General features: G+C 51.8%; 1 protein-coding gene across 1 annotated transcript in view; it reads left to right on the top strand.

The window, feature by feature from the left end:
* sardh (sarcosine dehydrogenase) overlaps positions 1–15,827 on the top strand; it is a 170,475-nt gene that overhangs the window by 22,640 nt on the left and 132,008 nt on the right. The window contains exon 3 of the mRNA XM_072488950.1: positions 14,773–15,112. Within this exon, the coding sequence (XP_072345051.1) occupies positions 14,773–15,112 (340 nt within the window). The remainder of the gene's footprint in view (positions 1–14,772; positions 15,113–15,827) is intronic.

A 15,827-nucleotide genomic window follows, 5' to 3' on the forward strand; every position in this document is an offset into this window, starting at 1 on the left:
CAACAGCCTGCGATACATTTCATCTGGCCCTGGAGATTTGTCTACTCTTAAGCCTGTCAGACACTGAAAACCTCCTCTCTATGTTAATCTCTTCAATTTTATGACAGTCCTTCTCCCTGATTTCTATACCCACACTGTCCCTCTCACAAGGGAGCACCGACACAAAGTATTCATTTGAACCCTATCTACATCCGAATCCACACACAAATTACCATTATGCTCCTTAATGGGCCCTACTCTTTCCCTAGTTATCCTTGGAGGAGAACTCCCAGGTGGTGGTACTCCCATGTATCTGCTGCCCTTGTCCTTTTGATGTGGCAGAGCTGACGGGTTTGGAAAGTGGTAGCACAGTGGTTAGCACTGTTGCTTCACAGCGCCAGGGTCCCAGGTTCGATTCCCAGCTTGTGTCACTGTCCGTGCGGAGTCTGCACGTTCTCTCCGTGTCTGCGTTTCCTCCGGGTGCTCCGGTTTTCTCCCACAAGTCCCGAAAGACGTTAGGTGAATTGGACATTCTGAATTCTCCCTCAGTGTACCCGGACAGGCGCCAGAGTGTGGCGACTAGGGGCTTTTCACAGTAACTTCATTGCAGCATTAATGTAAGCGTACTTGTGACAATAATAAAGATTATAATGAAAAGCACTTTTGGAAAGTGCTGTCGAAAAACCGGTCGAGGCATGTTTTTTTTACACAGGAGGTCAGCGAGAGCCTGGAACGCGTTGCCTGGGGGGGCTGTGGAAGCAGATACATTAATGGTGTTCAAAAGACATCTCGACAAACACATGGATAGGGTATAGAGGGATACAGCAGTAGGAAATGCTGAAGGTTTTGGCTAAGGGTAGTATCATGACCAGTCCAGGCTTGGAGGGCTGAAGGGCCTGTATTGTTCTTTGTTGAAGCAGCCTTGGTGAGTTACTGCAGTGCACCTTGTAGATGGTACACACGGCCGCCACTGTTTGTCGGTGGTGGAGGCTTTGGATGTTTGTGGAAGAGGAGCAATCAAGCGGGGCTGCTTTGTCCTGGATAGTGTCGAGCTTTATGAGTGTTGGTGGAGCTGCACTCACCCAGGCAAGTGGAGAGTATTCCCTCACACTCCTGACTTGTGCCTTGTAGATGGTGGACAGGCTTTGGGGGTCAGGAGGTGAATTACTCGCTGTAGGATTCCCAGCCTCTGATCTGCTCTGGTAGCCACAGGGGCTTTTCACAGTAACTTCATTGTAGTGTTAATGTAAGTCTACTTGTGACAATAAAAGATTATTATTATTAATATGGCTAATCCAATTCAGTTTCTGGTCAGTGGTAACCCCCAGAGTGTTTATCATGGGGGATCCGGCGATGGTGATATCATTGAATGTCAAGGGGAGATAGTTAGATCCTCTCTTGTTGGAGATTGTCATTGCCTGGCACTTGTGTGGGAGGTGGCGGCATAGTGGTATTGTCACTGGACTAGTAATCCAGAGACCCAGGGTAATGCTCTGGGGCCGCAGGTTCAAATCCCCCCACAGCACATGGTGAAATTTGAATTCTATCACAAAACCTGGAATTAAAAGTCTAAAGCTGACCATGAAACCATTGCCGATTGTTGTAATAACCCGTCAGGAGGTGAGTAACTCGCCGGAGTTCGCTAACGTCCTTCAAGAAAGGAAATCTGCTGCCCTTACCTGCTCTGGCCTACATGTGACTCCAGACCCACAGCAGTGCAGTTCACCCTTAACTGCCCCAGTGAAATAGCCCAGCGAGCCGCTCAGTACTGGAGCAATTCGGGATCGGCATCAAATCCCGGCACAGCCAGCAATGCCCAAGAATGAATAAAACCAAAAATGTTATTTGTCATTTGTCAGCCCAAACCTGAATATTGTCCAGGTCTAGTTGCATTTGGACACGGATGACTTCAGTATCTGAGAACTCACGGATGGAACTGAACATTGTACAGGGAACATCCTCTCTTTTCACCTCATGGTGGAGGGAAGATCATTGATGAAGCAGCTGAAGATGGTTGGACCTAGGCCACTATCCTGAGGAACTCCTGCAGTGATACCCTGGGACTGAGATAAGAATATAGGAGCAGGAGTAATCCATTCAGCCCATTGCCCCTGCTCCTCCATTCAGTGCAGTCTTGTCTGACCTGGCCAGATGATTGGTCTTCAACAACCACATTTACAACCATCTTCCTTTGTGTTGGTTATGACACCATCCAGTGGAGGTTTTCCCCCCTAATTCCCATTGACTCCATTTTGCCAGGGCTCCTTGATGCCATTCTCAATCAAATGCTACCTTGATTTCAAAGGCATTTAATCTCACCTCACCTCTGGGGTTCAGCTCAGCTGAGTGACCCTGGTGGAATCCAAACTGAGTGTGCGTGAGCAGGTAATTGCTGAGTAAGTGCCGCTTGATAACACTGTTGATGACTCCTTCCCTCACTTTGCTGATGATGGAGAGGAGACTGACAGGGCGGTAATTGGCTGGGTTGGATTTGTCCTGTTTCTTGTGTACAGGACACACCTGGGCAATTTTCCACATTGCCGGGTAGAGGCCAGTGTTGTAGCTGTACTGGAACAGCTTGGCTGGGGGTGCAGCAGGTTCTGGAGCACAAGTCTTCAGGACTGTTGTCGGAATATTGTCAGGGCCCATAGCCTTCGCTGTTTCTTCACATTGTGGAATCAATCCTATTGGCTGAAAATTATCTTCTGGGATGCTGGGGACATCAGGAGGAGTCCGAGATGCATTATCTACTTAGCACTTCTGCCTGAAGATGGCTGCAAATGCTTCAGACTTGTCTTTCACACTGATGCACTGGGCTACCGCACCATTTAAGCATTGATGAAACCCAGAACTGCATTTGTTTTTTTGGTTGGTTTTTGGAGCAAGCTAATTTTCTATTTTCAGTAACATGTTGCTCAAGTCTGAAATGCTGATTGAAACATAGGATCAGGAAGAGGCCATAATACAGATGTTTCTTAATCACCAGCGTCCCTAATTTCCTGTTTAATGTCATTTCAAACATCACCATTGCGGTTTGGGGGTCTGTACACGACGCCCACCAACATTTTTTGCCCCTTGCTGTTTCTCAGCTCGACCCATACAGATTCCACATTGTCGGAATTCTGTTAATTCCTCACTATTGTCTTAATTCCCTCTTTAACCAGCAATGCAACTCCACCGCCTTTTCCTTTTTGTCTATGTTCCTAAATACCCTGGATGCTCGGTTCCCATCCCTGGTCACCCTGCAACCGTGTCCATAGAATCCCTACAGTGCAGGAGGAAGCCATTTGGCCCATCGAGTCTGCACTGACCCTCTGAAAGAGCATCCTACCTAGGCCTACTCCCGTAAACCCACCTAACCTGCACATCCCTGGACACTAAGCGGCAATTTATCATGGCAAATCCACCTAACCCGCACATCTTTGGACTGTGGGAGGAAACCGGAGCACCCGGAGGAAACCCACGCACACATGGGGAGAACATGCAAACTCCGCACAGACAGTAACCCGAGGTCGGAATTGAAACCGGGACCCTGGCGCTGTGAGGCAGCCGTGCTAACCACTGTGCTACCCAGTTTGCAATTCTGATTATACCATACCCATTTACATCTCCTATGCACTGTCACAAATGAAGATTCAGACTCATCAAGTTGCACCTTGGAGGAGGAGAGTGTGTCCAGAACCAGGGGTCACAGTCTGAGGATTCAGGGTAAACCATTTCGGACAGAGATAAGGAGACATTTCTTCACCCAGACAGTGGTGAGCCTGTGGAATTCATTACCACATGAAGTAGATGCTAAAACATTGAATATATTCAAGAGGCGGCTGGATATAGCACTTGGGGAGAATGGGATCAAAGGCTATGGGGAGAAAGCAGGATTAGGCTATTGAGTTGGATGATCAGCCATGATCGTGATGAATGGCAGAGCAGGCTCGAAGGGCCAAAAGGCCCTATAAATTGCCCTTAGTGTCCAAAATTGCCCTTAGTGTTGGGTGGAGGTTTTGACCTTGGGTAGGGTGCTCTTTCCAAGAGCCGGTGCAGACGCAATGGGCCGAATGGCCTCCTTCTACACTGTAAATTCTATGATAATCTATGATTAATCTAGGACAAAGGTTCGGCACAACATCGTGGGCCGAAGGGCCTGTTCTGTGCTGTATTTTTTTCTATGCTCATATCTTCTATGTATGTATCTGTTTGCATGATTAGATCATCTGTGAGAGCTCCGTGTGTTAAGCCTTTAAGCTTGTTTTTTTAACATTACTTATCCCGCTCCCAATATTTTTCACTGTGGCCCTGGTTGAAGCTGGTCCTATTTCCTTTTGTTTTTGTCCTCAGTTCCCCTTCTCTGACTCCTTGCCTCGGTACCTACATCCCTGTCATTTTAGTTTAAACCCTCCCCAGCCACTCGAGCAAATGCTCTCCCAGGACATCAGTTCTGACCCTGCCCTATTTCATGTACACTACACCCTGTTCATTCACTGAAAGGTTTGAAGTATGTTTGAAATGTCCTCTCTTTAGAACTCACCTTATCTGAGTTTGGTATCACCTACAAATGTCAACAAAATTCCCTCTTGTAATGACTTAGGCCAGGCCTTTGAGATTGGCCAATTAGAATCCGAGTTCCCTGATTAGTGGCCCAATCAGGGAAGCCCTTTCTGTGTGTGTATAACGGAGTGTCAGATCCTCTGCACTCCCGGTGTCGACAGCGAGCTGAGTGCACGCCCGGTGTAGACAGCGAGCTGAGTGCACGCCCGGTGTAGACAGCAAGCTGAGTGCACTCCCGGTGTAGACAGCAGACTGAATGGTCATGGTTGTTCAGCTGTTGGGTTTGTAAATAAAAGGAATTCTGGTGACGGGACTGCTGCCTCCGTGGGCTTATTGCAGTGGTGACGAGGAAAAAGGAACGACCCAAAGAAACCTGCTGGTCAGCAGCTGCTGCATATTGAGGGTAAGGCACTGACAGGCAAAATGCCTTTATTTGGAAAGTTGGACTCTTTGACCCTGCAGTGAAAGACTGGGCCCAATATGTAGAGCGGATGAAGTACTTCTTTAGAGTGAACGATATAATTCCGGATGAAAAGCAACGGGTCATTTTGCTGACCGCGTGCGGGCAGGCAGTCTTTGCCATTCTGCGCAGTCTCTCTTTTCTGGAGGCACCGGATACACAAACTTTCCAGGAATTGACGGACTTAGTAAAAGGGCACTATGACCCTAAACCGCCTCTGATCCTGCGAAGGGACTGGTTTTACTCAGCATTCTGAAACACTGGAGAGTCAGTCACAAACTTTTTAACAAGATTAAGGCGATTAGCAGAAGATTGTGAATTTGGCCTGATGCTAAATTAGATGCTCCGAGACCGTTTGGTATGTGGAATAAATAATTTAGCAATAACAGAAACGTCTGTTAGCAGAGGCGGAGCTGGATTGCAAACAGGCATTGCAGCTGACTTTGTCCTTAGAAAAAGCGGCAAGCGGAGCGCATGAGTTACAGGGCACTCCGATGGAGGTAGACGCCCATACCAGTGAAACTGAGTTAAGGGACTACTGCTGGGGGATAGGCAACTGCACAGCCACCCTCGGGGGCGACTCAGATACTAAGTTAACCAGTTCCACTCGCAGAAGCCCTCCCAAGCAAGGGGAAATTAGGTCCAGACAGACTGCAGCCTTTCGCCCGGCAAAATATTGTAATTGCCAGAAAGGAGAAATAGAAGCCCAAAACCATCATCTTGGAGAAGGTCACGTAGGCCGGGGTACAGGAGAATGCATACCCTAGAAGCCCCACCTACCTCCGCTGAGGAACAACTGAATTGTGTAACGATGGTGAAATCAAAACCCATTAAATTATCCATAAGGTTGAATGGACGTCCCACACTGATGGAAGTCGACCAAGAAGGTAGATGAGGGTAGTGCAGTAGACGTTGTCTACATGGACTTTAGCAAAGCCTTTGACAAGGTACCGCATGGTAGGTTGTTGCAGAAGGTTAAAGCTCACGGGATCCAGGGTGAGGTTGCCAATTGGATTCAAAATTGGCTGGACGACAGAAGGCAGAGGGTGGTTGTAGAGGGTTGTTTTTCAAACTGGAGGCCTGTGACCAGTGGTGTGCCTCAGGGATCGGTGCTGGGTCCACTGTTATTTGTGATTTATATTAATGATTTGGATGAGAATTTAGGAGGCATGGTTAGTAAGTTTGCAGATGACACCAAGATTGGTGGCACAGTGGATAGTGAAGAAGGTTATCTAGGATTGCAACGGGATCTTGATCAATTAGGCCAGTGGGCCGACGAATGGCAGATGGAGTTTAATTTAGATAAATGTGAGGTGATGCATTTTGGCAGATCGAATCAGGCCAGGACCTACTCAGTTAATGGTATGGCGTTGGGGAGAGTTATAGAACAAAGAGATCTAGGAGTACAGGTTCATAGCTCCTTGAAGGTGGAGTCGCAGGTGGACAGGGTGGTGAAGAAGGCATTCGGCATGCTTGGTTTCATTGGTCAGAACATTGAATATAGGAGTTGGGACGTCTTGTTGAAGTTGTACAAGACATTGGTACGGCCACACTTGGAATACTGTGTGCAGTTCTGGTCACCCTATTATAGAAAGGATATTATTAAACTAGAAAGAGTGCAGAAAAGATTTACTAGGATGTTGCCGGGACTTGATGGTTTGAGTTATAAGGAGAGGCTGGATAGACTGGGACTTTTTTCCCTGGAGCGTAGGAGGCTTAGGGGTGATCTTATAGAGGTCTATAAAATAATGAGGGGCATAGATAAGGTAGATAGTCAACATCTTTTCCCAAAGGTAGGGGAGTCTAAAACTAGAGGGCATAGGTTTAAGGTGAGAGGGGAGAGATTCAGAAGGGCCCAGAGGGGCAATTTCTTCACTCAGAGGGTAGTGAGTGTCTGGAATGGGCTGCCAGAGGTAGTAGTAGAAGCGGGTACAATTGTGTCTTTCAAAAAGCATTTAGATGGTTACATGGGTAAGATGGGTATAGAGGGTTATGGGCCAAGTGCGGGCAACTGGGACTAGCTTAATGGTAAAAAACTGGGCGGCATGGACTGGTTGGGCCGAAGGGCCTGTTTCCATGCTGTAAACTTCTATGATTCTATGACACTGGAGCAGCCGTATCAGTGATGGGAAAATGTATTCAATAAAATTCACACTGGACTCCAACCCTTATTCCTAACCAGGACCTCGGCAACACTGAGGACATAGACAGTGGAACCACTGAGAGTGTTGGGCATATTGCATGTAACTGGCTTATGGAGAGCAATTGGTTAGACTGCCTTTAATGGTAGTGAAAGGATTGGGGCCAAACTTATTGGGACGAAACTGGCTAAAAGAGATCCAGCTGGATTGGGTAAACATTTTCCAGCTGGAAAGGGGCCGCCTGAGCGAACCCTGTGCAAATACCCAGATGTTTTCCGAGAAGGGCTCGGAACAATAAAGGGAGCAAAGGCGACATTGCATGTAGGTCCAGAGGCAGTCCCAAAATTCTACACGACCCGACCAGTACCTCTCGCATTAAGGCAGAAAGTCGATATGGAAATAAAATGATTGGAGCGTGAGGGAATAATAAAACCGGTCCAGTTTGCAGAGTGGGCAGCACCTGTGGTGCCTGTCCTTAAGCCGGATGGCTCAGTCCACCTTCGTGGAGATTTCAAACAAATGATTAATCGCTACTCACAACTGGACAAATAGCCAATTCCCCGGATTGAGGATCTGTATACAAAGCTGCCTGGAGGACTCCTACACTCAAAGCTGGATTTGAGCCACGCATATCTACAGCTGAAGCTGGATGAAGAGTCCCAAAAATTCTCAATGACAAACACCCTGAAGGACCTTTTTCAGTTTACAACCCTTCGGGGTATCATCAGCTTGTGCGATATTCCAGAGGACAATGGAGAATATATTGCAAGGGCTATCACAAGTCGCCATTTACCTGGACGACGTCCTCATTACAGGAAAAATAAAGGCCGAACCTGCAAAACCTGGAGGAAGTCCTTAGGAGGTTTTCAACAGCAGGCGTGCACCTAAAGAGGGAGAAATGTGTTTTCCCAGCACCTCAAGTAACCTATTGGGGGACAAGATTGACAAATCAGGGCTACACCCTTTGGAGGATCGGGTGAGGGCGATTAAAGATGCCCCACCACAGTCCAGGAGTTAAGGTCTTTTTTAGGACTGGTGACATATTATGGAAAGTTCATACAAAACAGAGCTTCCATCTTGGACCCCCTACACCAATTACTAAAAGCGGGGCAAGCCTGGGAGTGGTCCGCCCGCCAAGACTGGGCTTTCCAGAAGATAAAAGAACAGCTTTCCTCCGAACGTCTTGGCACTGCGGCCCCAGGGAAGAGTTGGTGCTCACATGCGACGCGTCTCCATATGGCGTTGGTGCAGTTTTGGCACAGGACAAACGGACAGGAACGACCGATAGCGTTTGCTTCCAGGACGCTGGCAGCAGCAGGATGAAAGTACGCCCAAATCGAAAAGGAAGGACTGGCTGTGATCTTCACGGTGAAGAAATTTCACCTGTACTTGTACGGGTGGAAATTCACTATAATTACAGACCACAGCCATTGCTGGCTTTGTTGAAAGAAGACAAAGCAATACCACCAATCGCTTCGGCCCGGACCCAACGCTGGGCCCTGCTACTGGCGGCGTACCAGTATCAACTGGAGCATCGGCCAGGAACACGGGAGGTAAACGCCGATGCACTAAACAGGCAGCCATTACCGGACACCCCGCCATTAGTACCCAAAATAGAGGAAACAGTAATGACGTTACATTTCCTGGACATCCTTCCAGTGGCCGCACCAAACATTCGTTTATGGACCCAAAGGGACCCAGTGTTATCAGAAATAAAACACATGGTGCTAGCAGGGGCGATGGAAAGACCGGTCCAGGCAGAATTCCACCCTTACTGGAGCAGAAGAGAGCAGATCACCGGGGAAGGCGGAATCCTGCTATGGGGGGCGCGAGTAATAGTTCCAAGTCAAGGCCGTCGAGCTATACTGGCTGAACTACATCATGGGCACCCTGGAGTCTCAAAAATAAAGATGCTGGCCAGAAGCTATGTCTGGTGGCCGGGCCTGGACACAGTCATAGCGGCATTGGTTGGTCGGTGCCAACAAGGGCAGAAGGTGCCACCAGCAGCCCTGCTGCACCAATGGGAATGGCCGGGTAGACCATGGCCGCGACTTCATGTCGATTTTGCAGGCCCGTTTATGGGTTCAATGTTTTTTATGATAGTCGACGCCCATTCCAAATGGCTTGACGTCTACAAAATGAACTCTGCAAATTCAACAACTACCATTGGAAAACTCCACACCTCGTTCGCAAATCATGGTATCCCGGAGGTGTTAGTTTCGGATAATCGGTTTTCACCAGCCAGGACTTCACAAAATTTAGTCGAATGGCATCCGGCACATCAGGACGACACCACACCACCCGGCATCGAATGGTTTGGCGGAGAGAGCCGTCCAGACCTTAAAAGTCGGGTTGAAGAAACCGTCAGCAGCACCATTGGACACCACTGTCGCGCTGGCTATTTGACTACAGAACAACCCCGCACGCCACAACGGGAATAGCACCGGTGGAGCTACTCCGGGGCAGACTACGAACCCGGTTGAGTCCACTATTCCTGAATTTAGGTGGCAGAATAGAGCGACACCAAGAGGCCCAATGCAGCGGCCACGACGACACTCGCCAAGAAGGGCAGCTCAACACGGGTGAAAATGTATGGGTCAGAAATGATGCCAATGGCCCCACATGGGGAGCAGGAACAGTCCAAGGCCGGGACAGGACCTGTGTCGTGTGAGATGCGTGTGGGAAAACATGTAATAAAGAAACACCTGGACCAGGTGCGGGGCCTCAGATTCGTTTTCTCCTCCGGAGCTGACTCAGACCAGCATACCGAGGACCATGGAGAGTCCTCCCCGACACACCACTGGCAAGGACATCGGACTCGGATATGGGCACCGTGGATGATGCTGCAGCTGTACCCCTGCCGCCGGAGGAAAGGGGCGAACCGCCCCTCAGGCGCTCACATTGGAAAAGACAAGCGCCTGGCCGTTTTACCCCCCAACGTCGGAGACCGAAGTGGAGGAGCCAGACCCGGCGCAAAAGGGAAGCAGGAGACCAGTGAGTCTCAAGGACCATGGGGGCTCCTCGGATTTTTTTGGGGGGGAGAGGTGTATTGACTTAGGCCAGGCCTTTGAGATTGGCCAATTAGAATAAGAGTTCCCTGATTAGTGGCCCAATCAGGGAAGCCCTTTCTCTGTATATAACAGGGAGTGTCAGATCCTCGGCACTCCCGGTGTAGACAGCGAGCCGAGTGCACTCCCGGTGTAGACAGCGAGCCGAGTGCACTCCCGGTGTAGACAGCGAGTCGAGTGAAATCCCGGTGTAGACAGCGAGTTGAGAGCACTCCCGGTGTAGACAGCGAGCCGAGTGAAATCCCGGTGTAGACAGCGAGTTGAGAGCACTCCCGGTGTAGACAGCGAGCCGAGTGCACTCCCGGTGTAGACAGCGAGTTGAGAGCACTCCCGGTGTAGACAGCGAGCTGAGTGCACTCCCGGTGTAGACAGCGAGCAGAGTGCACTCCCGGTGTAGACAGCGAGCCGAGTGAAATCCCGGTGTAGACAGCGAGTTGAGAGCACTCCCGGTGTAGACAGCGAGCCGAGTGCACTCCCGGTGTAGACAGCGAGCCGGGTGCACTCCCGGTGTAGACAGCGAGCCGAGTGCACTCCCGGTGTAGACAGCGAGCCGAGTGCACTCCCGGTGTAGACAGCGAGTTGAGAGCACTCCTGGTGTAGACAGCGAGCCGAATGCACTCCCGGTGTAGGCAGCGAGCCGAATGCACTCCCGGTGTAGGCAGCGAGCCGAATGCACTCCCGGTGTAGACAGCGAGCCGAATGCACTCCCGGTGTAGACAGCAAGCCGAGTGCACTCCCGGTGTAGACAGCGAGCCGAGTGCACTCCCGGTGTAGACAGCGAGCCGAGTGCACTCCCGGTGTAGACAGCGAGCCGAGTGCACTCCCGGTGTAGACAGCGAGTTGAGAGCACTCCTGGTGTAGACAGCGAGCCGAATGCACTCCCGGTGTAGGCAGCGAGCCAAATGCACTCCCGGTGTAGACAGCGAGCCGAATGCACTCCCGGTGTAGACAGCGAGCTGAATGCACTCCCGGTGTAGACAGCGAGTTGAGAGCACTCCCGGTGTAGACAGCGAGCCGAATGCACTCCCGGTGTAGACAGCGAGCTGAATGCACTCCCGGTGTAGACAGCGAGTTGAGAGCACTCCCGGTGTAGACAGCGAGCCGAATGCACTCCCGGTGTAGACAGCGAGCTGAATGCACTCCCGGTGTAGACAGCGAGCTGAGTGCACTCCCGGTGTAGACAGCGAGCCGAGTGCACTCCCGGTGTAGACAGTGAGCTGAGTGCACTCCCGGTGTAGACAGCGAGCGGAGTGCACTCCCGGTGTAGGCAGCGAGCTGAATGCACTCCCGGTGTAGACTGCGAGCTGAATGCACTCCCGGTGTAGACAGCGAGCTGAATGCGCTCCCGGTGTAGACAGCGAGCTGAGTGCACTCCCGGTGTAGACAGCGAGCTGAATGCACTCCCGGTGTAGACAGCGAGCCGAGTGAAATCCCGGTGTAGACAGCGAGTTGAGAGCACTCCCGGTGTAGACAGCTTGCTGAGTGCACTCCCGGTGTAGACAGCGAGCCGAGTGCACTCCCGGTGTAGACAGCGAGCCGCGTGCACTCCCGGTGTAGACAGCGAGCCGAGTGCACTCCCGGTGTAGACAGCGAGCCGAGTGCACTCCCGGTGTAGACAGCGAGCCGAGTGCACTCCCGGTGTAGACAGCGAGCCGAGTGCACTCCCGGTGTAGACAGCGAGCCGAGTGCACTCCCGGTGTAGACAGCGAGCCGAGTGCACTCCCGGTGTAGACAGCGAGCCGAGTGCACTCCCGGTGTAGACAGCGAGCCGAGTGCACTCCCGGTGTAGACAGCGAGCCGGGTGCACTCCCGGTGTAGGCAGCGAGCCGGGTGCACTCCCGGTGTAGGCAGCGAGCCGGGTGCACTCCCGGTGTAGGCAGCGAGCTGAGTGCACTCCCGGTGTAGACAGCGAGCCGGGTGCACTCCCGGTGTAGACAGCGAGCCGGGTGCACTCCCGGTGTAGGCAGCGAGCCGGGTGCACTCCCGGTGTAGACAGCGAGCTGAATGCACTCCCGGTGTAGACAGCGAGCTGAGTGCACTCCCGGTGTAGACAGCGAGCTGAGTGCACTCCCGGTGTAGACAGCGAGCTGAGTGCACTCCCGGTGTAGACAGGGAGCCGAATGCGCTCCCGGTGTAGACAGCGAGCCGGGTGCACCCCCGGTGTAGACAGCGAGCCGGGTGCACCCCCGGTATAGACAGCGAGCCGAATGCACTCCCGGTGTAGACAGCGAGCCGGGTGCACCCCCGGTATAGACAGCGAGCCGAATGCACTCCCGGTGTAGACAACGAGCCGGGTGCACCCCCGGTGTAGACAGCGAGCCGGGTGCACTCCCGGTGTAGACAGGGAGCTGAATGCACTCCCGGTGTAGACAGGGAGCTGAATGCACTCCCGGTGTAGACAGCGAGCCGGGTGCACTCACGGTGTAGACAGCGAGCCGGGTGCACTCCCGGTGTAGACAGCGAGCCGGGTGGTCATGGTTTGCTCAGCTGTTGGGTCTGGAGATAAAAGGATTTCTGACTCCGTGGGCTTATTACACCTCGTCCCAGAACCTGGGCCTAACCTTGTTCACATTGCACTCTGATGGGGTCAGGGTCACTGCACCGTCTGCAGCACATTTTCAATGAAAGTTTCAGGCAGATTTGCAACATTTAACAAAAACATTTTTCAAGGTTCCAAGGGTGGGTGATGGCGGTGTGGTGGTGATATTACTGCCTCAGGAATCCAGAGGCTCCGGTTAACGCTCTGGGGACATGGGTTCAAATCGCATGGTAGACAGTGGAATTTGAATTCAATTAATAAATATGCAATTGAAATCTATTCTCCGTAATAGAAACCAAATCGAGGCCGCGAGCCCCTCTGGTTCACTAATGTCCTTTAGGGAAGGAAATCTGCCGTCCTTACCCGGTCTGGCCTACACGTGACTCCAGACCCACAGCAATGGGGTTGACTCTTAACTTCCCTCTGAAATGGCCGAGCCAGCCATTTAGGGGTAGCACAGTGGTTAGCACAATTGCTTCACAGCTCCAGGATCCCAGGTTCGATTCCCCGCTGGGTGACTGTCTGTGTGGAGTCTGCACGTTCTCCCTGTGTGTGCGTGCGTTTCCTCCGGGTGCTCCGGTTTCCTCCCACAGTCCAAAGATGTGCAGGTTAGGTGGATTGGCCGTGATAAATTGCCCTTAGTGTCCAAATTGCCCTTCGTCTTGGGTGGGGTTACTGGGTTATGTGGCTAGGGTGGGGATGTAGGCTTGGGTAGGGTGCTCTTTCCAAGAGCCGGTGCAGACTCGATGGGCTGAATGGCCTCCTTCTGCACTGACACCCAAAAATCAGCATCCTGTCCTGAATGGAGTGTGAGGGGGAATGGGGGGAGTTGGAGAACAGGCAGAGGGGGGGGGGAATAAAAAACCTGTGGAGAACAGGCAGAGGGGGGGGGGGAATAAAAAACCTGTGGACAATGGGGTGAAAGAGGTCTCTATCGGAAAGAGAAGGTGCAACTGGATGGATCTGAATCTCCATTGGTGACGATGCACAGGAAACACCGCTTACAGAGAGAGGGAGAGTTTGGGGGCTGGAGGAGGAGGTTACAGAGATGGGGAGGGGGTAGGGGCTGGAGGAGGTTACAGAGATGGGGAGGGGGTAGGGGCTGGAGGAGGTTACAGAGATGGGGAGGGGTGTAGGGGCTGGAGGAGGAGGTTACAGAGAGAGGGAGGGGGGTAGGGGCTGGAGGAGGAGGTTACAGAGAGAGGGAGGGGGTAGGGGCTGGAGGACGTTACAGAGATAGGGAGGGGTGTAGGGGCTGGAGGAGGAGGTTAGAGAGAGGGAGGGAGTGTAGGGGCTGGAGGAGGTTAGAGATAGGGAGGGTTGTATGGGCTGGAGGAGGAGGTTACAGAGATGGGGAGGGTCGTAGGGGCTGGAGGAGGAGGTTACAGAGAGAGGGAGGGGTGTAGAGGCTGGAGGACGTTACAGAGATAGGGAGGGGTGTAGGGGCTGGAGGAGGAGGTTACCGAGATGGGGAGGGTCGTAGGGGCTGGAGGAGGAGGTTACAGAGATAGGGAGGGTCGTAGGGGCTGGAGGAGGAGGTTACAGAGAGAGGGAGGGGTGTAGGGGCTGGAGGACGTTACAGAGATAGGGAGGGGTGTAGGGGCTGGAGGAGGAGGTTACAGAGATGGGGAGGGTCGTAGGGGCTGGAGGAGGAGGTTACCGAGATGGGGAGGGGGTAGGGGCTGGAGGAGGTTACAGAGATGGGGAGGGGGTAGGGGCTGGAGGAGGTTACAGAGATGGGGAGGGGTGTAGGGGCTGGAGGAGGAGGTTACAGAGAGAGGGAGGGGGGTAGGGGCTGGAGGAGGAGGTTACAGAGAGAGGGAGGGGGTAGGGGCTGGAGGACGTTACAGAGATAGGGAGGGGTGTAGGGGCTGGAGGAGGAGGTTACAGAGATGGGGAGGGTCGTAGGGGCTGGAGGAGGAGGTTACCGAGATGGGGAGGGGGTGAGCCCTCTTTTGAACATGAAGATGCAAATTTAAAAAATAAGTTTATTGATTGGCTGGGAGCCACCAATCTAAAGGTTATTTCTTGGATTCACAGGTCATCATGAAGTGCCCAGTTTCTACTTTCCGAATAGCCACTTTCTTCAAGAGTTCTCGGATTTTTTTGTCCAAATCTAATGTGCAATATTTGAGCAGCTCAGCAGTTCGGAGCACCGCATCTGCAGAGAGGAACAGTCCCCACAACAACAATCTGCAAGATGAAAAACAAGATTCCAAAGGACCAAGCAAACCATTACCAAAATGTGCCGATGTTGTGGTTATGGGTGGTGGTAGTCTGGGCTGCCACACCTTATACCATCTGACAAAAATGGGGATTACCAACGTGGTCCTACTTGAAAGGGACCAGCTGATGTCCGGGACCACTTGGCACACTGCCGGTAAGGAAGGGATTGGGCTGAGTGATGGTGGTGGGGAGTCGCGAGGACAGGGAGAATGGCGGAGGAAAGGCTGGTGTCTCTTTGAGGAGTTCAGGACATTCAATCTCAAGTCTGTTCAGCCACGCATTCAGATGATGCAGTATCTGTCTGTATTTGAACTCTTATCTGCTCCCTTTATCCCTCCTCCTCTGACACCCCCAATCTCACTTTTGAATTTTCATTTGAAGCTCAGTTTAAGCAGTGTTTCTGGGAGAGTTTGAGATTCCCATTCCCTGTTGTAAAGAAGTGTTTCCTCGCATCACCCCATAACGCTCATTTTCAACTTCTGCCCCTGATTTTGGTCTCTTCCCCCCCCCCCCCCCCCCCTCTCGCCAAATACATTTGATTTATTGACCTGATCTTAAACCCCTAAGTTAGATCACTCCTTAGTATTCCTAACTGCAGGGAATTCAATATCATAAAAATAAATTATTGCAGATGCTGGAAATCAGAAATAAAAACTGAAATGCTGGAAACATCTGGCAGAGGATCAGAGTTAAGGTTTTGCATCTGTGTGGTTCCTCAGAACTAAAGGGGGGGAGAAATGTGATGGATTTTATGCTGCTTGACAGGGTGGAGCAAAGTAGAAACTTGAATGCTCGCAATGGGGGTGCCTATACTGGGGAGACTGGCTGACCACTTCGCTCAGTCCGTAAGCTTGACCACAACCTTCCCT

Source organism: Scyliorhinus torazame, chromosome 22 (assembly GCF_047496885.1).
Source record: "Scyliorhinus torazame isolate Kashiwa2021f chromosome 22, sScyTor2.1, whole genome shotgun sequence".
Taxonomy (NCBI): domain Eukaryota; kingdom Metazoa; phylum Chordata; class Chondrichthyes; order Carcharhiniformes; family Scyliorhinidae; genus Scyliorhinus; species Scyliorhinus torazame.